General features: G+C 51.6%; 8 protein-coding genes across 8 annotated transcripts; 4 read left to right on the forward strand and 4 right to left on the reverse strand.

Annotated features, from left to right (window-relative positions):
* Positions 1 to 2884: 2884 nt before the first annotated feature.
* N7515_005572 (Peptidase T2 asparaginase 2) lies at positions 2885 to 7520 on the reverse strand (the record flags this gene model as incomplete). The annotated part of the gene is made up of 4 exons (XM_056666316.1): positions 2885 to 4205; positions 4740 to 4893; positions 4990 to 7248; positions 7313 to 7520. 4 exons carry the CDS (start codon positions 7518 to 7520, stop codon positions 2885 to 2887), a joined length of 3942 nt encoding a protein of 1313 aa, XP_056519912.1.
* Positions 7459 to 8942, forward strand: tpcB (metallo-beta-lactamase type thioesterase tpcB; the record flags this gene model as incomplete). The annotated part of the gene is made up of 3 exons (XM_056666317.1): positions 7459 to 7469; positions 8067 to 8103; positions 8160 to 8942. The coding sequence occupies 3 exons, from the start codon at positions 7459 to 7461 to the stop codon at positions 8940 to 8942; spliced, it is 831 nt and encodes a 276-aa protein (XP_056519913.1).
* A 4483-nt stretch (positions 8943 to 13425) lies between these two features.
* Positions 13426 to 14704, forward strand: N7515_005574 (uncharacterized protein; the record flags this gene model as incomplete). Its single annotated transcript, XM_056666318.1, is given in 5 exon segments — positions 13426 to 13528; positions 13592 to 14194; positions 14244 to 14404; positions 14454 to 14510; positions 14525 to 14704. 5 exon segments carry the CDS (start codon positions 13426 to 13428, stop codon positions 14702 to 14704), a joined length of 1104 nt encoding a protein of 367 aa, XP_056519914.1.
* Positions 14705 to 15148: 444 nt separating this feature from the next.
* N7515_005575 (uncharacterized protein) lies at positions 15149 to 15415 on the reverse strand (the record flags this gene model as incomplete). The annotated part of the gene is made up of 1 exon (XM_056666319.1): positions 15149 to 15415. The coding sequence occupies one exon, from the start codon at positions 15413 to 15415 to the stop codon at positions 15149 to 15151; it is 267 nt and encodes an 88-aa protein (XP_056519915.1).
* Positions 15416 to 15605: 190 nt separating this feature from the next.
* Positions 15606 to 15941, reverse strand: N7515_005576 (uncharacterized protein; the record flags this gene model as incomplete). The annotated part of the gene is made up of 1 exon (XM_056666320.1): positions 15606 to 15941. One exon carries the CDS (start codon positions 15939 to 15941, stop codon positions 15606 to 15608), a length of 336 nt encoding a protein of 111 aa, XP_056519916.1.
* A 1883-nt stretch (positions 15942 to 17824) lies between these two features.
* maiA (maleylacetoacetate isomerase MaiA) lies at positions 17825 to 18505 on the forward strand (the record flags this gene model as incomplete). Its single annotated transcript, XM_056666321.1, has 1 exon — positions 17825 to 18505. The coding sequence occupies one exon, from the start codon at positions 17825 to 17827 to the stop codon at positions 18503 to 18505; it is 681 nt and encodes a 226-aa protein (XP_056519917.1).
* Positions 18506 to 18766: 261 nt separating this feature from the next.
* fahA (fumarylacetoacetate hydrolase FahA) lies at positions 18767 to 20056 on the reverse strand (the record flags this gene model as incomplete). Its single annotated transcript, XM_056666322.1, has 1 exon — positions 18767 to 20056. One exon carries the CDS (start codon positions 20054 to 20056, stop codon positions 18767 to 18769), a length of 1290 nt encoding a protein of 429 aa, XP_056519918.1.
* Positions 20057 to 20346: 290 nt separating this feature from the next.
* On the forward strand, positions 20347 to 21862 carry hmgA (putative homogentisate 1,2-dioxygenase (HmgA); the record flags this gene model as incomplete). Its single annotated transcript, XM_056666323.1, has 4 exons — positions 20347 to 20414; positions 20467 to 20976; positions 21030 to 21677; positions 21739 to 21862. 4 exons carry the CDS (start codon positions 20347 to 20349, stop codon positions 21860 to 21862), a joined length of 1350 nt encoding a protein of 449 aa, XP_056519919.1.
* Positions 21863 to 21864: the final 2 nt, after the last annotated feature.

A 21864-nucleotide genomic window follows, 5' to 3' on the forward strand; every position in this document is an offset into this window, starting at 1 on the left:
CCAGCCATTCCTGCCAGTCTACCTCCGCAGGGGCAGTTGTGGGGGACCGAACCTCTATGGGATCAGGCGGCAGGTACAAGGGCCCCGCTTCCTGATAAGGTTGGTAAGCGTGTCCATCCAGCTCTGTGGGATATAGCTGCTGGTACAAGGGATTCGCTTCCTGATAAGTTTGAAAAGCGGGTCCATGCAGCTCTGAAGTCATCGGATCAACCGTATTTTTGACTTCTTCAAGTAGCCTCCTTGTTTCTCTCATCTCTGCGACTATCTCTCGAAGCAGACATGTCTGCTCGATCTCGTGAGCATGCCCTCTTCCAAAAGACGACGTGCTTCCTGTGGGCGTGCATCCTTGGAAGCCGACGCAGAGGGCACAACAGTGGGAGGTGGCGGGGGTCAAGGCTTGCCTAGACGACGGGCCTTCTGCCGCTCGGCAGCCAGCCACTCACTGAAAGCTTGTGGAGCCGTCGGATATGTTGGCATCTTGACCTTTTCGCCAATGAAGACCTGCTTCCACTTGGGAAGAGCACGATGGAGAACATCATCCGACAGCAGGCGATTGCCTTGGGAATCGGTGGCCAGGGCAATATACCAGTAAGGCGTTCGAACGGCCCAGACAATGTTGCCAGAGGTATAGAAGACCTGCCGATTCTCTCTCATGCGTGCTGTGTCCCCAGATGTCATGATCTCTCTTAGCTCGTCCCCGGACGGTTCGAAACCGTTAGAACCCAGAGAAATGTGAGTGAAGTCCTCTACCAATTTCGTATGGTCAATGTCGCTCGGTGATGATCAAGTTGAACAGTGTGCTTACCATGGTGTGATGTGAGGAGCTCATCGCAAGTGAGCATCCTCTCGGGCAAATCTCCTAGGTGCAGAAGAAGTCTCTCGTCTGCTTTCTGGTTGATCAACACCCAAAGCTTGTGGATTCATTTCTGCGAATCGGTAGATGGCTCTGATGTATGGGTCTTTCATGCCTCATCTGCATTCTTCGTGGTGGTGAAATGTATCATAATGCGGAAGAGACGCTCAGGAACCTGAGATGGGACCTTGTCATGCTGTTTGACTACAATAGCCCGCCTGCCCCAGGGTGGGCCGATCTTTCAAAAGGCTCCACTGAGTTTGGCCATTCGTCGATGGCTGATTATGGTGAAACAGCATGACAAGGTCCCACCTCAGGTTCCTGAGTGTCTCTTCCAGGTGGAAGCAGGTCTTCAATGGCGAAAAGATCAGGACGCCAACATACCCGACGGCTCCACAAGCTTTCAGTGAGTGGCTGGCTGCCGAGCGGCAGAAGGCTCGTCGTCTAGGCAAGCCTTGGCCCCCACGAGTACGATCTCCCACTGTTGTGCTCTCCGCGTCGGCTCCCAAGGAAGCACGCCCACAGGAAGTATCCTCGGCGTTTACCTCTCGGCTAGGTCGCTTTCGCCTCGGCGGTCATGCCCGGACGTCATCCTTTGGACGAGAGGATGCTCACGAGGTCGAGCAGACATGTCTGCTTCGAGAGATAGTCGCAGAGATGAGAGAAACAAGGAGGCTACTTGAAGAAGTCAGAAATACGGTTGATCCGATGACTTCAGAGCTGCATGGACCCGCTTTTCAAACTTATCAGGAAGCGGAGCCCTTGTACCAGCAGCTATATCCCACAAAGCTGAGGTCAGAGGTGGATGGGCCCGCTTACCAAACTTATCAGGAAGCGGAGCCCTTGTTCCTGCCGCCAGATCCCACAGAGGTTCGGTCCCCTACAACTGCTCCTGCGGAGGTAGACTGGCAGGAATAGCTGGTCTTCCCGGAGGACGATTGAGCTTGGTTCTCTCATAAAACAGAAAATCCCAAAAAACCCCCAGCGACACGTTCACGTTTAATTCAGAAAATCATCTTTATGCGCATATCCGCGCCAATGGTCACAACTCATATCAAGTAGACAAACCAAAGGGACACAGATACAACGATCCTCCTCGCCAAGTTTAGCTGGTTGATAATCGATTCTACGGACACAGAAGCTCAGGGTTTCTACCTCTTACGCAGTTGCAGTACCATTAATCAGTGATATACTGTTGCAGGCAATTCCTTCTGTCTCGAACGGATAGCCGACGCTGAGTGCACTGTTACTTAGGACAACCTGAGAACTCACAGAACCGGTCTGCCGTCTGCCCGGACTCTCAACCTCCCCTGCTTGCTAAGAATTTGCCGAGCGGGGCCCCAGGTCCTTGGGCCAACTGTCTAATGATAGCCCAATCCTGACGTTAATCCAAATGGTTCAAAAACAAAAACATACAACAGTGAGGATTCGCTGGTGGTCACCCACCCAACTACTAACTCACCGGCGTGTGGCTTAAGTACGGCTGAGCGGACGGGAAGCCCTGTTTTCCACACCCTATGGTCGTATGTACTGGAGACAATGGTGGGCAGAATCATATCTAACAAGGAATTGGATGAGCTGAAGTGTACGCACTACGGACCTCACTTCGAAGTAGTATATCGGATTCTGTGGGATTGGGAAACCAGTTAATGTCACGTGAAGGAGCAGCGTATGCCGTATGGATTATCCGACTATCACATGTCTAGCCTCCAGCTTGCAGTTGCATGCAGCATAGTGGAGCCACTTCAGGAATGAGTGAGTCCATCAGCGATACATATTGAGCTAGTACTACTGTAGGAGCATCTGGAACCTTGTTCATTAAGCATAACGGGAACCGTGGAACCACGTGGGGCGATATTGCGGCTGTCCCCGTCTTTGTCTTGGCACGCGCAAGTTGTTGACTTGCTGTTTTAGTCTTCTGGGGACTGGGTAGATCTAAAAGACAATGGGGTCACTCGAAGACCAGCACGAATGTGCAAGATAACATGTTATTCTTATATGATCTAACGATCATCATTGATGGAAATCTAATTACTGATATTCCTCGCGAAAGACCATGACCCTCTCAACGTCATTGCCAGCAGCATCCTCCTCCGTCCAAGCACGCCACATACCACCAGAATTAAAGTCGAACACAACCTTGCCGCGGTGCAGTTTAGCCGACAACTCATCGACGGGCGCAAGCTCCGCTTCTATACCAATAATCCCGCCTTCACCCTCACCAGTCTTCTGCCACCTCAAACCAGCCGAGCGTTGAAGTTCACCACCAGGCCCAGCAACAGCCGTCACTACATCCGCAAGACCATCCGGAAACGTACCCGGCGAAGAAAACCTCAACATAGCCGCAGCCGTGCGCGCAGCGGCAATCCTTAGAAACGAATCCCCATTCCCAGTCCCAGAAAGCGCAATAGCCCGACGACGCGAGTGCTCAGCAGCCGGAGGCTGGTAAACCGTAGAACCCTTTTCCGACCCAAACGCCAGTTTCGGCTCAGACTCCGCAACAAGCGGCGCATAAGCCGGCGATTTCTCCCTCAGGAACCTTGGCATACAATCGCCCCAGAAACTCCTCGCATCGCGAAGCATACCCCCAACCGATGAATCCGCCGATACCCCAGCACCAGAAGCAATCTCATCCCATGCTTCGGCCCAAAAGCCAGCGCCTATAGAAGGCGTATCCCCGATCCGGCCGGGCCATTTATTCGTCATGCCGCCGGTACTAGTCGCAACTGCCAGATTGCCCCACTGATCGAGACAGACACACCCGACAGTCCCCTGGCTCAGCGAGATCGGCTCCTCTTCGCCCTTCAAGCCGCGCTTGTGCTCGTCCCACCTCTTCTGCGTGAAAAACCACTCATCGGGACAGAACTCCAGCCCCCATTCCCGTGCGAGATCCTCGATATATGGGGCGACGAGCTGCGAATGCAGGCAGCCGCCGTCATTGGTAGGTGTCCCATCGGCGGCGATGCCCGTTCGGAGAAGAGATTCGCGGGCGAGCTTGATGGGGTGGCGGACGTTGCGGAGACCCATGACGCTGGCGCCGCGTTTGATTGCGCCGGGTTGGGTGGGGTCGTATTCGTTGATGGAGGTGGTCATTATTGAGGCTTCCATTTCTATTGTGCCGTCTTTAGTGAAGACGCTGCCGCGCCCGCAGTTGAAGAGGGGGTCATCTTCCAGGAGGGAGACGGCGTGGACGACGGCATCGAGGGCTGTGCTTCCGTTTTTAAGGAGGTCGTGGGTTGAGCGGAGGTAGGATTTGAGGGAGGCGTGGTGTGCGGCGTAGAGGTCCGGGGGAGTTTGGAGCGTTGGATGTTGCCAGCTCCGCCGTGGATTATTAGGGTGGGTTTGAATGTGGCTGCCCGTTTACCCATCTTGATTATTTAATTGGCTTTTGAGGGTCTGCTTGATGCGGTTTTGATGTTGTGTTGTGTTCCGAGGTTGGGGAGGGGAGATGCAACGCTAACAGCATGGGCAGTCACGGCGATAATTCGAGCCCAAAGCGCCGATCAGGGATGAGATCATGCTGAGAGATTAAGAGGTTCGGTTTTCGAAAGCTGTTCGGACTTCTACTCCGATTCTGAATTGAGAAACCTGTTTGCTGCTTTGAATTAATTTGAAATACGATCGAATGTCCATGTCCCAGTCAAGCTGTGGATTTTGCCTGGTAGCTGCATGTTAATGTACGTGGTGGAGCGACATAATCCCTTCTAAAAGCTGAAGAGACCCGAGTAGAAAGGGCCACACTGCATAGTTGAATGGCTGCCAGACTAGCTCGCCATCAGTTCCAATGCCAGACGAGGTGAAATAGTTGTCGATGTGATCAAGAGGCCGGAAGCGGCCATGGCTGGTGACAGTCACGTGCTAATACACCAGTTGGCACTTGGCTCACCAGTTGGCGGAGAGCTGCAGGTAAAAGTACTGGCAGTCTGGATTTGTCCTCCTGAGTTGCTCTCCTCTGCAGGAATTATTTCTCTTATGCTTCAAGTTCGCTCTTGGCTCCTGGGGTATACCAATGGTCTTCTCATTATTGCGACCGTTCGGAACTATGTACAAGCGTGTTCTTCATCATGATGGCAGGTTCCAAATGAAATCCAAGGCACCACCTTCATACATTGGAAATTGGCAACCATGACTCATACCAAACGGTGCCATCGAAGGATCGAACGGCAACGAAAGCCAATCGTCTGCACCGACATCGTTCAAAGGCGGAATGAACCCCAGGTCCGGCGTCATTTCCTGCGAGACATGTGCACTCATCGGTGTTGACCGGTCGCCAGCGTCCGGCCAAGGAGGAGGACCCATGGACGATCTTCTCGTAGCTCCGCGGCTGCTTTTCGCTGTCTTCGAGGATGCCAGCAGATTACGCCGCAGACGCGAGACATGCATGTCTAGCAGAGTTGCATAGCGAGTGCTCAGATGCACATCGTCCAAGGCATTTGATTTGAGAGCTTCGATGCTCTTTTCGAGTATCTCTAGCGATTCCTGGAGCTTCGCTTGGCGTGTTCCCAGACTGAGGGCTTTCATTAGGAATATAGAGGCACTGGTGATGCGCAGGACGATTCGCACCGGCGAGAATCGGAGGGCACCCGCTTCGGCTAGATGCGTTACTTTCTGCAGGATCTGGCCACATCCGTCGATCACCTCTTGGATGTATTCGTAGTCTGTTGGGTCGATGGCCATAGGTCTGACGCCGTCGAAGTTATTTGGGTCGTTCTCTGCGACGGCCCGCTCCACGACTGCTTGCATGCCAACTGAATGAGTGTAGACGCGGACGAAGTGGTATTCGATGAAGAGATCGTTATAGAATGCTTTGTCGAGGACCTGGGGCTGTAGGTACTTGTCTTTCCATTGGTTGAGTAGAGGTCGGAAATGCTCAAGGAGACCGACGTATCGGCCACTGTGTAGTTGCTGGCGTGCGAATGCAGCAGATGGGAAGAACATGTCAGTCACAGACTTGGCTAGCTTTGTTAGCTCAATCCAGGAGTCCATGAAGGTCAGCCAAGTGCTGCCGGGTGCAGTGAGCCCTTGCGGCTTTCTTCCGCCCAGGATAGCGTGGTTTAACGACTGTGGTATGGGTGACATACACCCAATCCGCCAGGCTAATTGGTTTATGTACACGTATAGCAGGCGTTGGACTCGTTGCCAGCGGAGTGCCATTTGATCTCTCAATTCTGGTTCTTCGGTTGGGACGCTGCTCGCTTCTGTTTCGAATATGCCCAGCTCGTGCGCAAGTGATAGTGCAGACCCAAGCAACATCCAGGACATCTGGTCAGATCTGCGTGCGGGCTCGATCATATCGTCTATCCAGCGGTTATCCGGCACTGTGCTCGACTCGCTATTCTCGTGATGTCTCGGGGCTTCTGGGATCAGATCGTCGTCCCAGCCATCGGTTTCGGGCGGAAAATGCAGGGAACGAGGATGCCATTCCGACATTAAGAGAAGCGCCTCCACCGTACCGAGACTCCGAATTTTGGATTTAGTAGACTTTTCCTGTCCAAATATCAACCTCATCGTCAGCTGCTGGCAATGTTGCCAGAGTCGATGGTGAATAAAGAAATTCCTTGACTCTCCCCCAGCTCCAGGAAGGATGTGATAGCGAGAGGATATCATGAGAATTGTGGAGCATAGGACCGGCTCTCGACTAATCAGCCAGTAGTGATATGCATGATTGGCGTAAAAATCCGTTAAAATTGGAGATAGACAGGACATGTTCTTATAGAATCTGCTTCCAGTCAGTCTTGTGTCCCAGAGACGCAGGATGTACGAGGTAACACACAAATCCACAAAAGTAACGGCCTCTCTAGCAGTAAACCAGCCCATTTTCACAAATCGACAAGCCTCCCAGACATTGAGAATATCTTTACTCACGGCAGATAATTGGACGGGATGTACTACTCGTGCCACCGGGTCAAACGTGGGCTCGTAGTTCCCTGGTGTGCGGTCATGGGTACTCGGGCCTGCCGATGGGGGCCCGGCTATTGATTCGGAACTAGCCTCAGCATGGTTGTCTTCCTGGGCAGTCGCTGCCTCGAAGAGAATATTGAGCGCATCATTGCCACTTGCAACAACAGTACGCATCATAGAGTTCGCAAGTGTTGAATTCGATCGCGGCTTGTTATTTTCATATGCATGAGAGGGCGATTGTTCAGATCGTGGAGGCCCTACAGATTGGTGCTCGAAGGAGCCCTGATTAGGTTGGTCATGCTGATATGGCCATGCTGGCTGAAAGCTTTGCTTCTGATGGAAGTTGGTTTCGGATATCGTGCTGCGTGCTTCATTGACTTGATGCGCATGTTGTGTCTGTCCCTGTGCGAGGATGGAGCCATCCGGCGAAGTTGCTGATAACTGGCTCCCATGGCGGGGCGATATACCCGCTTCATAGCTCTCGGGGGATAGCGCTAGACATTGCAACTATTAGATATTGGCCAATTCGAATAAAACATATCCTCGGCTCTAGCGCACCTCGTTTGCGGGACCTTTCCCAGGCCCGTTTCTCGGGGAACACGCATTCCCTTAGTTCCCTTCGACAACGCGCACACGGTGGGCCGATCGGTAGGCCGTCGGGACCGGTTCCTAGGTCGCATTTGGCCTTGCGCTGCCGGCAAGGGATGCAGGCCTTGTAAGTGCGTTGATACGGCTTGTCTGGACGGGATGGCCTGACACCATCCATCGTCAACCGTTCCTGAGCGCTCCAAGTTGTTTTTAGTGTGGATGCTGTGGGTATTTCGTGAAGCTATGGATGAAACCCCGGGAGGTAGCAGAAGAGAGCTCCAATCGTTAGCCGGCGATATCCAATCGTTAGCCGGCGTTATCCGCTTTTGCCAAGCAATCTCTTTTCTGTGAGGATCGGACCTCCAGAAGAACGCTGCCTGAATTTGTGCATGTTCCAAGGTAATGACTTGAGATTATTTGAATAAAGCATCTAGAGAATTTTAATAGAATAGTACTTAGGGAAGTATTGACTTATATAGCGCATGCTCGACTGGATTGGCGTTGACTGAACCCTGACCCTGTACAACTAGCGACTCATAGCCAATAGAAGAACACCAGCAGATTACATGGGACACAGCCCTGGAGGACATCACGATTATCTGCAGGTCTCCCGCGGCCCGAGATCTCTTTAATACGCACTGCTAATGTGGGGAGCATGCAGTAGTCAATTAATGCCTGATGAATTTGGCGCTATATAAACCTAGAAGAATCACAAACAAAACAGAGAGTCAAAGGCTACAACACCTACAATTGGACATGAGGTATGTCTAAGGGCTACATGTTAAATGGCTATGGGAGAAGAGGCTGATACCCTCAGTTCACCCTACAAGGAACAAACATCTATATTGTAGGGACAGGCTCCCACCGACTGATCATCGACACGGCTCAGAGGATCCCAGAATGGGCGGATATCATTGCATCGACCTTGATCGATAACTCCATCTCTCTGTCCCATGTTTTCCTCACACACTGGCACGTTGACCATGCGGGTGGTGTTCCCGACCTCCATCGCCTTTACCCAGAGCTGCCGCAGTCTACATACAAGAACACGCCTGGACGAAACCAACAACCTATTGAAGACGGCCAGCGATTCAGAGTAGAAGGCGCCACTATCCGAGTGGTTCATGCGCAAGGACACTCTCATGATCATGTGTGCTTTGTACTCGAAGAGGAAAATGCCATGTTCACGGGAGACAATATTCTGGGCCATGGGAGCAGTGCCGTAGAGGAACTCGGCGTGTACATGGCATCCTTGAACAAATTGCAGGCCCAGAGATGTACCACTGGCTACCCCGCTCATGGTATTGTCATCACCGATCTCCCGGGCAAGATTACAGTGGGGCTGGCGCAGAAGAAAAGACGGGACGCCCAGGTCTTACAGACGCTGACCGAAATCCGACGAGAATACGGACGAAAGACGGCCAGTGTGACGGTTAAAGGGCTTGTCACTACCATGTACGGGGAGGGTATTGCCGATGAGGTAAAGCAGCAGGCACTGGAGCCATTCATGGATGAAGTTCTGAGAAACTTGGCCGAGGATGGCCGGGTAGCTTTTGAGTTTCGAGGCGGCGAGAAGCAATGGTTTGCGCTTGGTATTTAGTTTTGAAATATTATTTGACGACCATAGGAATTGACCTCTATGGCTATAGTACTTACCCCAACATTCTCCCGCTGTATGAGCGAGAGACATCCGTCGGATTTGAATAGACGTGGCCGGGGAATGGAGGAGTAGGTGGAAGCGTTGGCCCTGAAAGGGGTTGCTAAAGCCAACCTTCATACACCATCACTGTCCCCAAGCCCTGTTGCCAGTGGTGTAGAAAACCTCCCGATTCTCTGTCATGCGCGCTGTGTCCCCATATGTCATTATATCTCTTAACTCGTCCCCGGACGGTTCGAAACCGTTAGAATCCAGAGGAAGGTGAGTGAAGCTCTCTACCAAATTTCGTATGGTCAACGTCGCTCACTGATGATCAAGTTGAACAGTGTGCTTACCGTGGTGCGGTGTTAAGAGTTCATCACAAGTGATTGTTCTCTCGGTCAACTTTTCTAAGCGCCGCATAAGTCCCTGGTCTGCGTTTTTATTAATAAGAGTCTGGAGCATGTCCACCCATTCCTCTGAATCACCGAGTGCCTCCGGGGTATGAGTCTTCCAGATCTCATCCGCCTTCTTAGCGGTGGTGAATCTGATCAGAACTCGGAAGAGACATTCGGGGACCAAAGACGAGACCTCGTCATGCTGCTTTACCATACTCAGCCATCGATGAATGTGAAAACTGAGTGAAGTCTTCGTGGAGATTGTACCACCCTCAAACAAGCGAGATAACAGGAACTCGACTGCTTCGTTATTCACCGCATCTTGCCTCGCAAGATGAGTCAAATTGGCGTTCTCGGCCATTTTGCAGTGCGTTGCAGGCAGCAGGTCACTATGAGGAATGTCATAATTAGGGAGTGCTACTACGAGACACCTGGGTGGTGATGAACGGATGGATGCTACGACTTACCAAGTGGTCGACGAATTGGATGAATGGTGACAGTCGGGGAAGGTGAGAGTCGGAACCGTTGTGGATGAAGCACAAGGCCAGAGAAGAGACTGAGAATCGAGAACTGAGAAACAGCTGGCTGGTCAGATGTAGCTGGAAACAGCACGCCAAAACCGGAAGTGGCAAGGACAGAGCAGAGAGATGGGGGAAAGAGAATGGAGATTGATGAAGAAGATGTTGCAGATGGGCGATGAGGAAAGTTGCATATGGGTGAAGAGGAATGAACACCACAAGTGAAGAGAAAGCGTATATAGTGCCGAGTCTCTTGCCGGCGATGTCATCGCCGCCAGTGACGGTACACTAGCAAACAACGCACGACTACAATGGACGCACGACTACCATGAGCAAACACCATACGAGAGCCCGAGAACACCAGACGGAGTAATGTGTCCATTGTAGTCGTCGTTGTCGTCGATGACATCGCCGGCAAGAGACTCGGCACTATATACGCTTTCTCTTCACTTGTGGTGTTCATTCCTCTTCACCCATATGCAACTTTCCTCATCGCCCATCTGCAACATCTTCTTCATCAATCTCCATTCTCTTTCCCCCATCTCTCTGCTCTGTCCTTGCCACTTCCGGTTTTGGCGTGCTGTTTCCAGCTACATCTGACCAGCCAGCTGTTTCTCAGTTCTCGATTCTCAGTCTCTTCTCTGGCCTTGTGCTTCATCCACAACGGTTCCGACTCTCACCTTCCCCGACTGTCACCATTCATCCAATTCGTCGACCACTTGGTAAGTCGTAGCATCCATCCGTTCATCACCACCCAGGTGTCTCGTAGTAGCACTCCCTAATTATGACATTCCTCATAGTGACCTGCTGCCTGCAACGCACTGCAAAATGGCCGAGAACGCCAATTTGACTCATCTTGCGAGGCAAGATGCGGTGAATAACGAAGCAGTCGAGTTCCTGTTATCTCGCTTGTTCGAGGGTGGCACAATCTCCACGAAGACTGCACTCAATTATCACATTGATCGGTGGTTGAGTATGGTGAAACAGCATGACGAGGTCCCGTCTTTGGTTCCTGAATGTCTCTTCAGAGTTCTGATCAGTTTCACCGCCGCTAAGAAGGCGGATGAGGTCTGGAATATTCATACCCCGGAGACATTCGGTGATTCAGAGAAATGGAGGGACATGCTCCAGGCCCTGATCAATAAAAGGGCAGACAAGGGACTCATGCGGCACTTAGAAACGTTGCACGAGAGAACAATCACTTGTGACGAAGTCTAACACCGCACCACGGTAAGCACACTGTTCAACTTGATCATCAGTGAGCGACGTTGACCATACGAAATTTGGTAGAGAGCTTCACTCACCTTCCTCTGGATTCTAACGGTTTCGAACCGTCCGGGGACGAGTTAAGAGAGATAATGACATCAGGGGACACAGCGCGCATGACAGAGAATCGGGATATTTTTTACACCACCGGCAACATTGCCTGGGCCGTTCGAACGCCTTACTGGCATATTGCCAAGGTAATCGCCTGCTGTCGGATGATGTTCTCGATCGTGCGCTTCCCAAGTGGAAGCAGGTCATCACTGGCGAAAAGGATCAGGACGCCAACATACCCGACGGCTCCACAAGCTTTCAGTGAGTGGCTGGCTGCCGAGCGGCAGAAGGCCCGTCGTCTAGGCAAGCCTTGGCCCCCACCACCTCCCACTGTTGTGCTCTCCGCGTCGGCTCCGAAGGAGCACGCCCACTGAAAGGATCCGCGGCGTTTACCTCTCGGTTAAGTCGCTTTCGCCTCGGCGGTCATGCCCGCACGTCGTCTTTTGGAAGAGAGGATGCTCATGAGGTCGAGCAGACACGACTGATTCAAGAGATAGGCGCAGAGATGAGAGAGACAAGGAGGCTACTTGAAGAAGTCAGAAATAAGGTTGATCCAATGATTTCAGAGCTGCATGGACCCGCTTACCAAATTTATCAGGAGGCGGATTTCTTGTACCAGCAGGCGGCAGCAGCATATCCCACAGAGCTGGATAGACACGCTTACCAAACTTATCAGGAAGCGGGGCCTTTGTTCCTGCCGCCAGATCCCACAGAGGTTCGGTCCCCCATAGGTGCCCCTGCGGAGATAGACTGGCAGGAATGGCTGGTCTTCCCGGAGGACGATTGAGCTTGTTTCTCTCAAAAACACCAAGAAAACCAACGAAAACCCAGCGACACGTTCATGTTTGATTCAGAAAATCAACAACAGAACCGAGCGCAATGGCATCATACTGTTTGTAGTTGCTTCAGTTTGCGAGGAGAGAAACCCGGAATGATGGAACAAGACGAAAACAACCAACTGCTGGATGAGTGCTTGAGGATGCATCCAGGCACCGCTGTCAAGAGTTCTTTCCCTTCTAGATAGACGCCGAGACGGATCATATTGTGAATAACATATTGCTCACCGTACCATGGGCAGATGACTGGCTCTTTTGAGAATTGTACACATCACCTTTATGCGCATATCCGCACCAGTCATATCAAGCGGGCAACCCAAAAGGGCACAGATACAACGTTCCTCCTCACCAAGTTTAGCTGTTTGATAATCGATTCTACGGACAAAGAAGCTCAGTGTCTCTACCTCTTACGCAGTAGCATTCATCAGCGATATACTGTTACAGGCAATCCCTTCCGTCTCGAACGGATAGCCGACGCTGAGTGCACTGTTACTTAGGACCACCTGAGAACTCACAGAATTGGCCTGCCGTCTGCTCGGACTCTCAACCTCCTCTGCTTGCTAAGAATTTGGCAAGCGGAGGCCACCAGGTTCTTGAGCCAACTGTCTACTGATAGCCCATCCTTAAACGTCAAACCATGGAAATGGTTCAAAAGTAAAAACATACAACAGTGAGGATTCGCTGGTGGTCACCCACCCAACTACTAACTCACCGGCGTGTGGCTTAAGTACGGCTGAGCGGACGGGAAGCCCTGTTTTCCACACCCTATGGTCGTATGTACGGGGTATTGTTGTGAGCATAATTATATCTAACAAGGAATTGGATGAGCAGCTGAGCTGAAGTCTGCCGAAGTGAAAGGGTTGTAGGGCTTGTAGGACAAGCGGTTACCGACGCCATCGTACTCCGGTTGATTTCGACCAGAGAGAGAAACCGGAGTTAATTAACTCCCAAATACCGATCTTGGATTTCTAAGCGCTTGACACAGCCCTGGAGGAAGGCGTCGTTAGACAAATTGGACGATGACAGGGGTTTACGCAGGTGTATAGCGCCCAGGGGTACGGTACAGGGGTCGGATGGGGGTTGCAAAACCCGATAAACCCGACCCAGTCATGCTCCATCGGACCCCGACAGACTACAACAAAGAGAAAGACAAGGAGTTAGGCATTTGCGGCAGAAGCGACACCAACATAAATCTCAAAAGGGACTAACCATCCGACCATGGGTTACGGCTTCAAACTATTAAAGCGATGCCTTTCTCCCACTGTGCTGTGGTATACGAATCAAGCCTCGAAAAGCAAGATTGAGTGAGGTGAAGCTTCAGAGTAGCTCTACAAGTATTACAACAAACCTCACATCCAATCCAATCCAATCTAAGAAAATGCCTCCTCCACCCCCTCCTCCCAAGAGTGTCCTGGGCCGCCATCGTCTCCTGGCTCCCTCGGCGTCGGTGCGTGTCAGCCCGCTGTCGCTAGGCGGCATGAGTAAGAACTCTTATTCTTCCTATCAAAAAAAAAAAAGAGAAAAACATACTAACAGTTATCCAGGTCTGGGCGACAACTGGAAAGGCATGATGGGTGAATGTACAAAGGATCAGGCATTCGAGCTCCTGGACGCCTATTACGACCTGGGAGGTAATTTCATCGACACCGCCAACATGTACCAATTTGGACAGAGTGAAGAGTGGATCGGTGAGTGGCTGCAGAAGACGGGCCGACGATCTGAGATCGTGCTCGCAACCAAGTACTCGCTTAGCCCGATCTTCGGCAAGTCCGTGCAACAGAGCAACTACGGTGGCACGGGCACCAAGAGCATGCGCGTGGCGGTCGACGAAAGCCTGAAGCGTCTTCAGGTCGAGTATATTGACCTGTACTATGTTCATGCGTGGGACTTTGCCACCTCCATCCCTGAGCTGATGCAATCACTCAATACCCTCGTCCAGCAGGGCAAGGTCCTGTATCTGGGAATCAGCGACACGCCCGCTTGGGTCGTTACCAAAGCTAATGCTTATGCGCGTGAGCACGGTCTACGTCCGTTCTCGGTCTATCAGGGTCGGTACTCGGCTATGATGCGCGATCTCGAGCGTGATATCATTCCCATGGCTCGGGATGAGGGCATGGCTATTCACCCCTGGGGTGTCCTCGGCAGTGGTATGTCTTTCTCCGCCATGAACATATTAGCCTTTGCTAATGACTGTAGGATACTTCCGCTCACCCGATGCCGCCCCCAAGGAGGGTGGTCGTCAAACGCCTCATGTGAAGACGGGCCGCGAAGAACAGGTGTCGGCCGCCTTAGATGCTGTCGCCAAGCGCCATCAAGTCCCCATTACGTCTGTTGCGCTCGCTTATGCACTGCAAAAGGTAAAGAACACCTTGATCTCATGAATCTTTCTTTCACTAACTGGTTCAGGCTCCGTATATCTTCCCCATGGTTGGCGGAAACAAAGTCTCTCATCTCAAGGCCAATGTCGAAGCCTGGAGCTCACTCCTGAGGATGTGGCAGAGGTTGACAAGGGCTACGAGTTCGATCTCGGCTTCCCACACAACTTCCTCAACTTGGGTGGCTTTATGCCCCAGGGTCCACAGCACGTGTCCTACCTCGCGGGCTTGGGTCATTTCGATTATGTCGAGGCTCCAAAGGCAATCAAGCCTCAGAAGTAGTCGAAGCTGTCCATGTCAATGGTACTAGCTCGAGATATACACACCCGTATATATAGACAAATTCAGGGTTATGATATTGCCCACTAGGTTCCATTAGGTAGCAATCTATAAAAAAGCAGAACCATTCCGTGTAATACATCACGTTTCAGGTAGTAGGGTACTAGACTAGTTTGAAAAATACTACATTGATCTTCCCTCAACCTCATCGAGCTGCTTGTAGGGTTACCGAGTTCTTCTTCTCCCTCACAACATACAGAACATTTGAAAAGCGTAGCAACGTTTCTTTCAGCAACAGCAAATCCTCGTTAGACCTTCTCCAACCAGTAAATCAAGCGTGGCAAATAAAGATGCTTCGAGCATAGCAGGAAGTTTTCCCGCGAATCAAACTTCATGGCAGCCATCGGCTCGCGATAACTCCGGAGTGTGATTGTCGATGATTGGCGTCTAACCACCCTCGTGACAAGCCCGTACGCGCGAAGGGTAATGCCCAAATATGGAAAACATCTCTGGGTCGTCAGGACTCATGGTGTCCTCCTCACATGCTTGCATCAACTCAAAATCCACCATTTTTACAGCATTGGTTTCCGGGTCATACAAGACATTATGCATCCCGGAGTCAATAACAATGGTCGACGATTGGCTGAGGACCTTGATAGCCTTGTAATCTCTGAATGTATGTGCTCCTTGACCCTTCCAGAAAGTTGCTTCCATTGTTTGTCGAGCCGTTCCCCATCAACCTTTGTCATCACAATGATATAACCCTGGGGAAAGATCGAAGAGCAACAGATCTTGCCGATGCTTAGTAGTGAGGGGAAGAAATCGGAACCGGCTGGACGTTGCGCATGGATGTTCTCATACGTCCTCACTTCGTCAGCAAATCCACTGACGAATCGTTCCCAGTTCATCTTCTCTTTGCCGATGACATCTTGGCGGCAAAACAACCCTTGTCGATGTCCTTGTATTGCTCGTGCCGGGTGAGAGCGTCCCAGAACTTGATAAGCTGGGACCAGGCATACAAGTACTCCTTGTCGTCATTGGCCTCCTTGTGGTCGTGGCAGAGCTTTACCTGGACGGCAATGTTGGCATAGATCGACCGCACATACCACTTGCCGAAGTCTGAACTTTTATCATAGTCCAGTATGGGCTTTGCCCAGTAGAACACCTCCTCAAACTTGTCCGGAGTGAAGTTGCTCTCAAAGTGCCGGTAGGGCTTTGTAGGATCGGTTGAATCAGCCATGCTTAAATCTCCACCGGCACTGCGGGCCAGTTCCTTTTCGTGCGCTGCATGCTCCTAAGGACTTCTTAGCTTAACTATACAGGACAAATGTTGATAAAAGCAATTACTAACTAGCATTTTGGCGCGGGTCATTGACTTCCACTGTCGGGTGTTGGACATCACGATTGCTCGCGACTCACTAAACTCGTAGGTATGTTCGTTTCGTTCTTCAAGAACGTCGTAGATAACCTGAGGAACCGTTAACAGGGTCGTAAATAAGGTTCAACTGGACTTACCAATGTGGCAAGAGGCTGCTTCCTCTCAAGAGAGAGCCAACCAGCCATCGTGGGGCGGTTGCTGTCGATTGCACCAGGCGTAGCTCTGATGGTAATCAGACCTAGATGGTGGTCACCCGGGGTGGTGTAGTCCTCGTGCTCTTCACCACAGTCCCCGTGTCATCTTCTGAAAGTCTGTTGGCGTGATGAGCACGTCATGTTCTCCTTGTACCGGGACTCTATCGTAGAGAGCATTGAATGGCAAGACATGATCCGTCGTGTTCGTTGGCGATGGTGTGGATCGGGAGTGAACCAAGAGTTGAAACGTTGGAAGCAACGTCGGCCATGGCTCGTGATATGAGTGTCAAGACGGGAACATGGTCGGTCAATGCTTGTACATGTCTGATGTCTCCCAGAACCAGGATGTTGTGAGGACGCCATACTGTCGAGTAGAACCCGGATGTCTAGTCATACGATTAGACGAAGCCACCCATGTTGCTGGGGCATGTCGCTTGTGAACCGTATGCCAGGCCATTGAAGTCACAGAGGGGACCATGAGACGTCTGATGGCAGTCATGGCACTTGGAATCGATGAACCGGGAGTCGGGTTGACGGGAGTATGAGAGATGAAGGAGATGATGAAGGCTATGTCAAGATGATGGAAAGGCATATAGGAGGATGAAAGTGGAACCGCCCGTCGAGGCCACTTTCTCTTATATATATATATAAATGGATGATGGAAGGAGAGAAGAACTATCAAGGTGGGAAGCACCTATATATATGCGAGGAAGCAGAGACCACATGACCAAACACGGGCAGTGACCTACTAACTATATTGTTTAATCTTATGTTTTGTTTCCGAGAGATTAAGCAGCTTGTTAATCATAAATCGACCTCGAAGAATTGATACCCTGCCATAGAATCAGACACCAGATCAGACGCGGCACGTGTCGCAGTCGGGTTGTGGTGGCAATTCGTAGGGATAGCCTTGCCAGTTGGCGGGATGCTTCCAATACCAGTTGACGGGGAGCTCGCTAACTGGACAGAAGATTTTGTTGATATTTTATTTAGAAGTACTCCACTGTACAAGTGTACAGATGTCCCGTTCACTTTGTACTGCGTATATAGTCAATGAAGAGCGAGCAACGCGAACCTGTCTGCCAACCAGGTACGCCACTGGGAGACTACCTCCCCACTACTGTGACACTAGGTACCAGAGCCAATGAAGAACAACTCCCGAGGTCGGCAAAGACGGCCCAGGAGAAGATTCCTTGGAAGATAGAATAATATGAATATGCAGTAAAATTCCTCATGAGGATCACAGCGGAAAATGGAAATGCACAGCGCTTGGACTCGGCTTTAACGCCGCGGAACACATTCCGCACCCCAGATTATTGTAAGTCCGCCAAGACCAACTATGTACTGGACGCGTCCCAAGGCTAACGGTACACAATCCCCGCGGCTACAGGAGGGAAGATCGAACAAGAGGAGGCTTAACATAAGTAGTCCGGTTTATAAGCGTAGTCTGTTTTATACGCACGAATACGCTCCAGTCCCATCTTATAAGCCCATCTTAACCCACTGTCCAACATCCCATAGCTCGATTACAAGATACCATCAACCACCACAATGACCGACAAAATAACCCTCCACACCTACTTCCGCTCTTCCTGCTCCGCCAGGCTGCGAATAGCCCTCCACCTGAAAGAAATCCCCTTCGAATCAGTCTACGTGAACCTCCTAAAAGGCGAGCAATCCACACCCGCCCACCTGGCCATCAATCCATCCGGCACTGTGCCAGCCCTCGTAATCCAGCGTGAATCCCAACCCCCCGTGACAATTACCCAGTCCCTCGCTGCACTCGAGTATCTCGCCGAAGCGTTCCCGGAAAAGGAACCGGCGCTGATGCCCCCGGCCTCGGACCCAGAGACTCGCGCGGTAGTGCGCACGCTGTCAGACATTATCTCCTGTGATATCCAGCCTGTTACGAATCTGAGGATCTTGAAGAGAGTTGGCCCACTTGGTGTTGATCGGGCTGCTTGGTCGAAGGATCTCATGGAGGAGGGGTTTAGGGCCTATGAGGCTGTTGTTAAGGGGTCTGCGGGGAAGTTTAGTGTTGGGGATCAGATTACTATTGCGGATTTGTGTTTGATTCCGGCTGCTTGGGGGGCGCAGAGGTTTGGGGTTGATTTGGGACAGTTTCCGGTTACGAATGGGATTGTACAGAGGTTGGAGATGGAGGAGGCTGTGAGGAAGGGGCATTGGAGGGCTCAGGAGGATACGCCGGAGGAGTTTAGGATTAAGGAATAATTAGCGGGGTTACAGGTTGCAAATTGATAACCTTGAAGGTTGGTTGAATGTTTGGTCAATACATCTTAACGAAGACAGCCATGCAATAGCGATGCCACCAGTCTGCATCTTTGAATCTAGATGGGTTGCGAGGCAAAAAAGCTGGCCTAGCGGCTGGATAAACCGGCAAAGTCATGACATCGCGAGCTTTGTAGAGACATTTTATTGGAACAGGAGTAGAGTATTGCAGCATCATACAGTTGTTATTTAAATTGTAACTCTCTACTGCAACGGAATAGCAGGCAAGATAGTGCCAACACAATCACCGAAGCCAACATAGTTGCCTTCCGTACCAGCCATACCACGCAGAATAACAGTATCGCCATCCTCCAGGAACATACGCTCAGAGCCATCCGCCAACTTTATAGGCGTCTTGCCATTAGTCTGCTCCAAGAAACTACCCTCAGACCTAGGCTCAGTGCCAGAAATAGTACCCGATCCAAGTAAGTCACCAGTGCGCAAGTTGCAACCCGTGATAGTGTGGTGGGCAACCATCTGAGGGAAAGAGTAAAGCAGATTGCGAGCATTGCTCTTGGAAATAACAGTAGGCTGGCCGCCAGCATTGGTAACCTCGACATCAAGGGGGATCTCATAGGCACCCTCGGCGCGCTTCTCGCGCAGGTAAGGGAGCAGAGAGTCGCGGTTGGCAGGCTCGAGACCAGGGGCACGGAAGGGTTCCAAGGCATCAATGAGGACGACCCAGGGAGTAATGGTTGTGCCGAAGTTCTTGGCGTTGAAGGGGCCGAGAGGGACGTATTCCCATGCTTGGATGTCACGGGCGGACCAGTCGTTCATGAGGACGAGACCGAAGATGTGGTCCTCGGCTTCGTCAATTGAGACGGGCCGGCCGAGATCGTTGGGCTTGCCGATGAAGCAGGCAAGTTCCAGCTCGATGTCGAGCTTCTTACAAGGGGAGAAGGTGGGCACCTTGGGGTTGGCGGCGGGGTTGGCGAGGACCTGGCCCTGGGGGCGGTGGAGGGGTGTGCCAGAGGGCACGACTGATGAGGCACGACCGTGGTAGGCAACGGGAAGGTGCTTGTAGTTGGGCTGGAGGGCATTGTCGGGGCCACGGAACAGGACGCCAATGTTGTAGGCGTGGTTCAAACCGGCGTAGAAATCGGTGTAGTCACCGATCTGCATGGGGAGGTGGTTCGTGATCTGAGACCGCGGTAGCAACGCTGCGTCACGGAGAGCAGCATTATCCTTGAGAACCTGGGGGAATTTGGTGTCGGCGCGGAAGATGTCCTGGAGGTACTCGCGCACTTGTCGGTGCACGGGACGACCGAGTGCAGCGAAATCATTCAGTGTGGGCTGGTTGAATACACCAATGTGTTGTTGGAACTCTGAGAGGTGAGAGAAGCCTCCCAGTGAGCCGAATGCGCTCAAGTCTAATACATGATCACCGATGGCAATTGCACCGACTTTGGATGCGGATTGTGATGAGATGATGCCGAAGGGAATGTTGGCCAGTGAGAACGGCGAGTTCTTGGGAATCTGAAGCCACGAAGTCATTTTGGATATGTATGTTTTATGAGGAGTTTTGAAGAAAGAAAAGTGAATTCGCGATCTTAACTACTTGGTAATGTTTTCACCCCTCGATGGAGTGCGGAACAAATCCGCTCCCCCGCATCCAGCCGGTGCGGAACGAAAGGATAATCGCGGGAATTACAATGCCGCGGAAAGACGTCAACGTTAAATTGGGTCATTTGAGAATGGAGGTCCTCGGTTGTCTTGCTGCATTATTTAGTTTTGTTACAAGGCACACTGATCTCTAACATTATCAAATTCACATCACCGTCATTATGCCTGTCACTAAATTCAGCCATCCCGACCCATACACATACCAGACGGGCTTCGACTCACACCACGAGTACGTCCTCATAGAAAACAGAGTGCCGATCGTCAAATTAATACGTAAACAGGTCGGAAGCTGTCGAGGGCGCTCTACCCATCGGCCAAAACTCTCCACAGAAAGCCCCATATGGTCTCTACGCCGAGAAGCTCTCGGGCACGGCATTCACTGCCCCGCGCCATGAGAACAAGCAAACATGGGTCTACCGCATTTTGCCTGCAGCAGCCCACGAGAATTTCATCGAGGAAGAAGCCGACTCTTACCACACTAGCATGACAACTGAGACCCACAAGCTCCACCACATTCCCAACCAGCTGCGATGGAACCCCTTCGATCTAGACGAGAACGCCGACTGGGTGCATGGACTCCATCTGATCGCAGGCTCAGGAGATCCAACTTTGAAGCAAGGATTGGGTATTTTGATGTATGCTGCCGGCAAAGATATGGGCAAGGAGGCCTTTTACTCCGCAGATGGAGACTTCTTGATTGTGCCCCAGCACGGTGTGCTGGACATCCAAACAGAGCTCGGCCGTATTCTCTTGCGACCAAATGAGATTTGCGTGATCCCTCGCGGTGTCAGGTAAGGCTTTGTCTACTCGCGCAAACCTCCAATTCCTAACAGACTTTCCTCAGATACCGAGTAACTCTCCCCGACGGCCCCGTTCGCGGCTACATCTGCGAACTGTACCAAGGCCACTACCAGCTCCCCGAACTGGGACCCATTGGATCCAACTGCCTGGCCAATGCACGCGATTTCCAAGCTCCTGTTGCGGCATTCGATGACGAAGAGGAGAGCGAATACAAGCTGTACAGCAAATTCAACAACACGCTCTTCTCCGCACGTCAGAACCACACCCCCTTCGATGTCGTCGCCTGGCATGGCAATTACTACCCCTTCAAGTACGATCTTGGTCGGTTCAATACCATCGGCTCGATCTCATTTGACCACCCCGATCCTTCTATCTTCACCGTTCTGACAGGTCCCTCCGACCATGTTGGTACTGCCATTGCCGACTTTGTGATTTTCCCTCCTCGCTGGCTCGTTGCAGAGAACACTTTCCGTCCTCCTTGGTACCACCGTAACACCATGTCAGAGTTCATGGGCTTGATCGCTGGTGATTACGACGCCAAGGTTGGCGGTGGCTTCCAGCCTGCTGGTGCTAGTTTGCACAATGTCATGAGCGCACACGGTCCTGACTCCGGTGCTTTTGAGGGAGCCAGCAATGCTGAGTTGAAGCCTCAGAAGGTTGGAGATGGAAGTTTGGCTTTCATGTTTGAGAGGTGAGTTTGGAATGTCCTAATTATCTCTGAGTGTTTGATCCGCCTGCTGACAAGAATCTAGCTGCCTGATGGTTGGTGTTTCCGAGTGGGGTCTGAAGAAATGCCAGAAGGTGCAGCCAGAGTACAACGAGCATAGCTGGAAGCCTCTGAAGCGACACTTTGTGAACCCTAACAAGAAGGCTTAAAG

This window comes from Penicillium bovifimosum, assembly GCF_028826915.1.
Source record: "Penicillium bovifimosum strain IBT 22155 chromosome Unknown utg000005l_segment0_segment0, whole genome shotgun sequence".
Lineage (NCBI taxonomy): Eukaryota > Fungi > Ascomycota > Eurotiomycetes > Eurotiales > Aspergillaceae > Penicillium > Penicillium bovifimosum.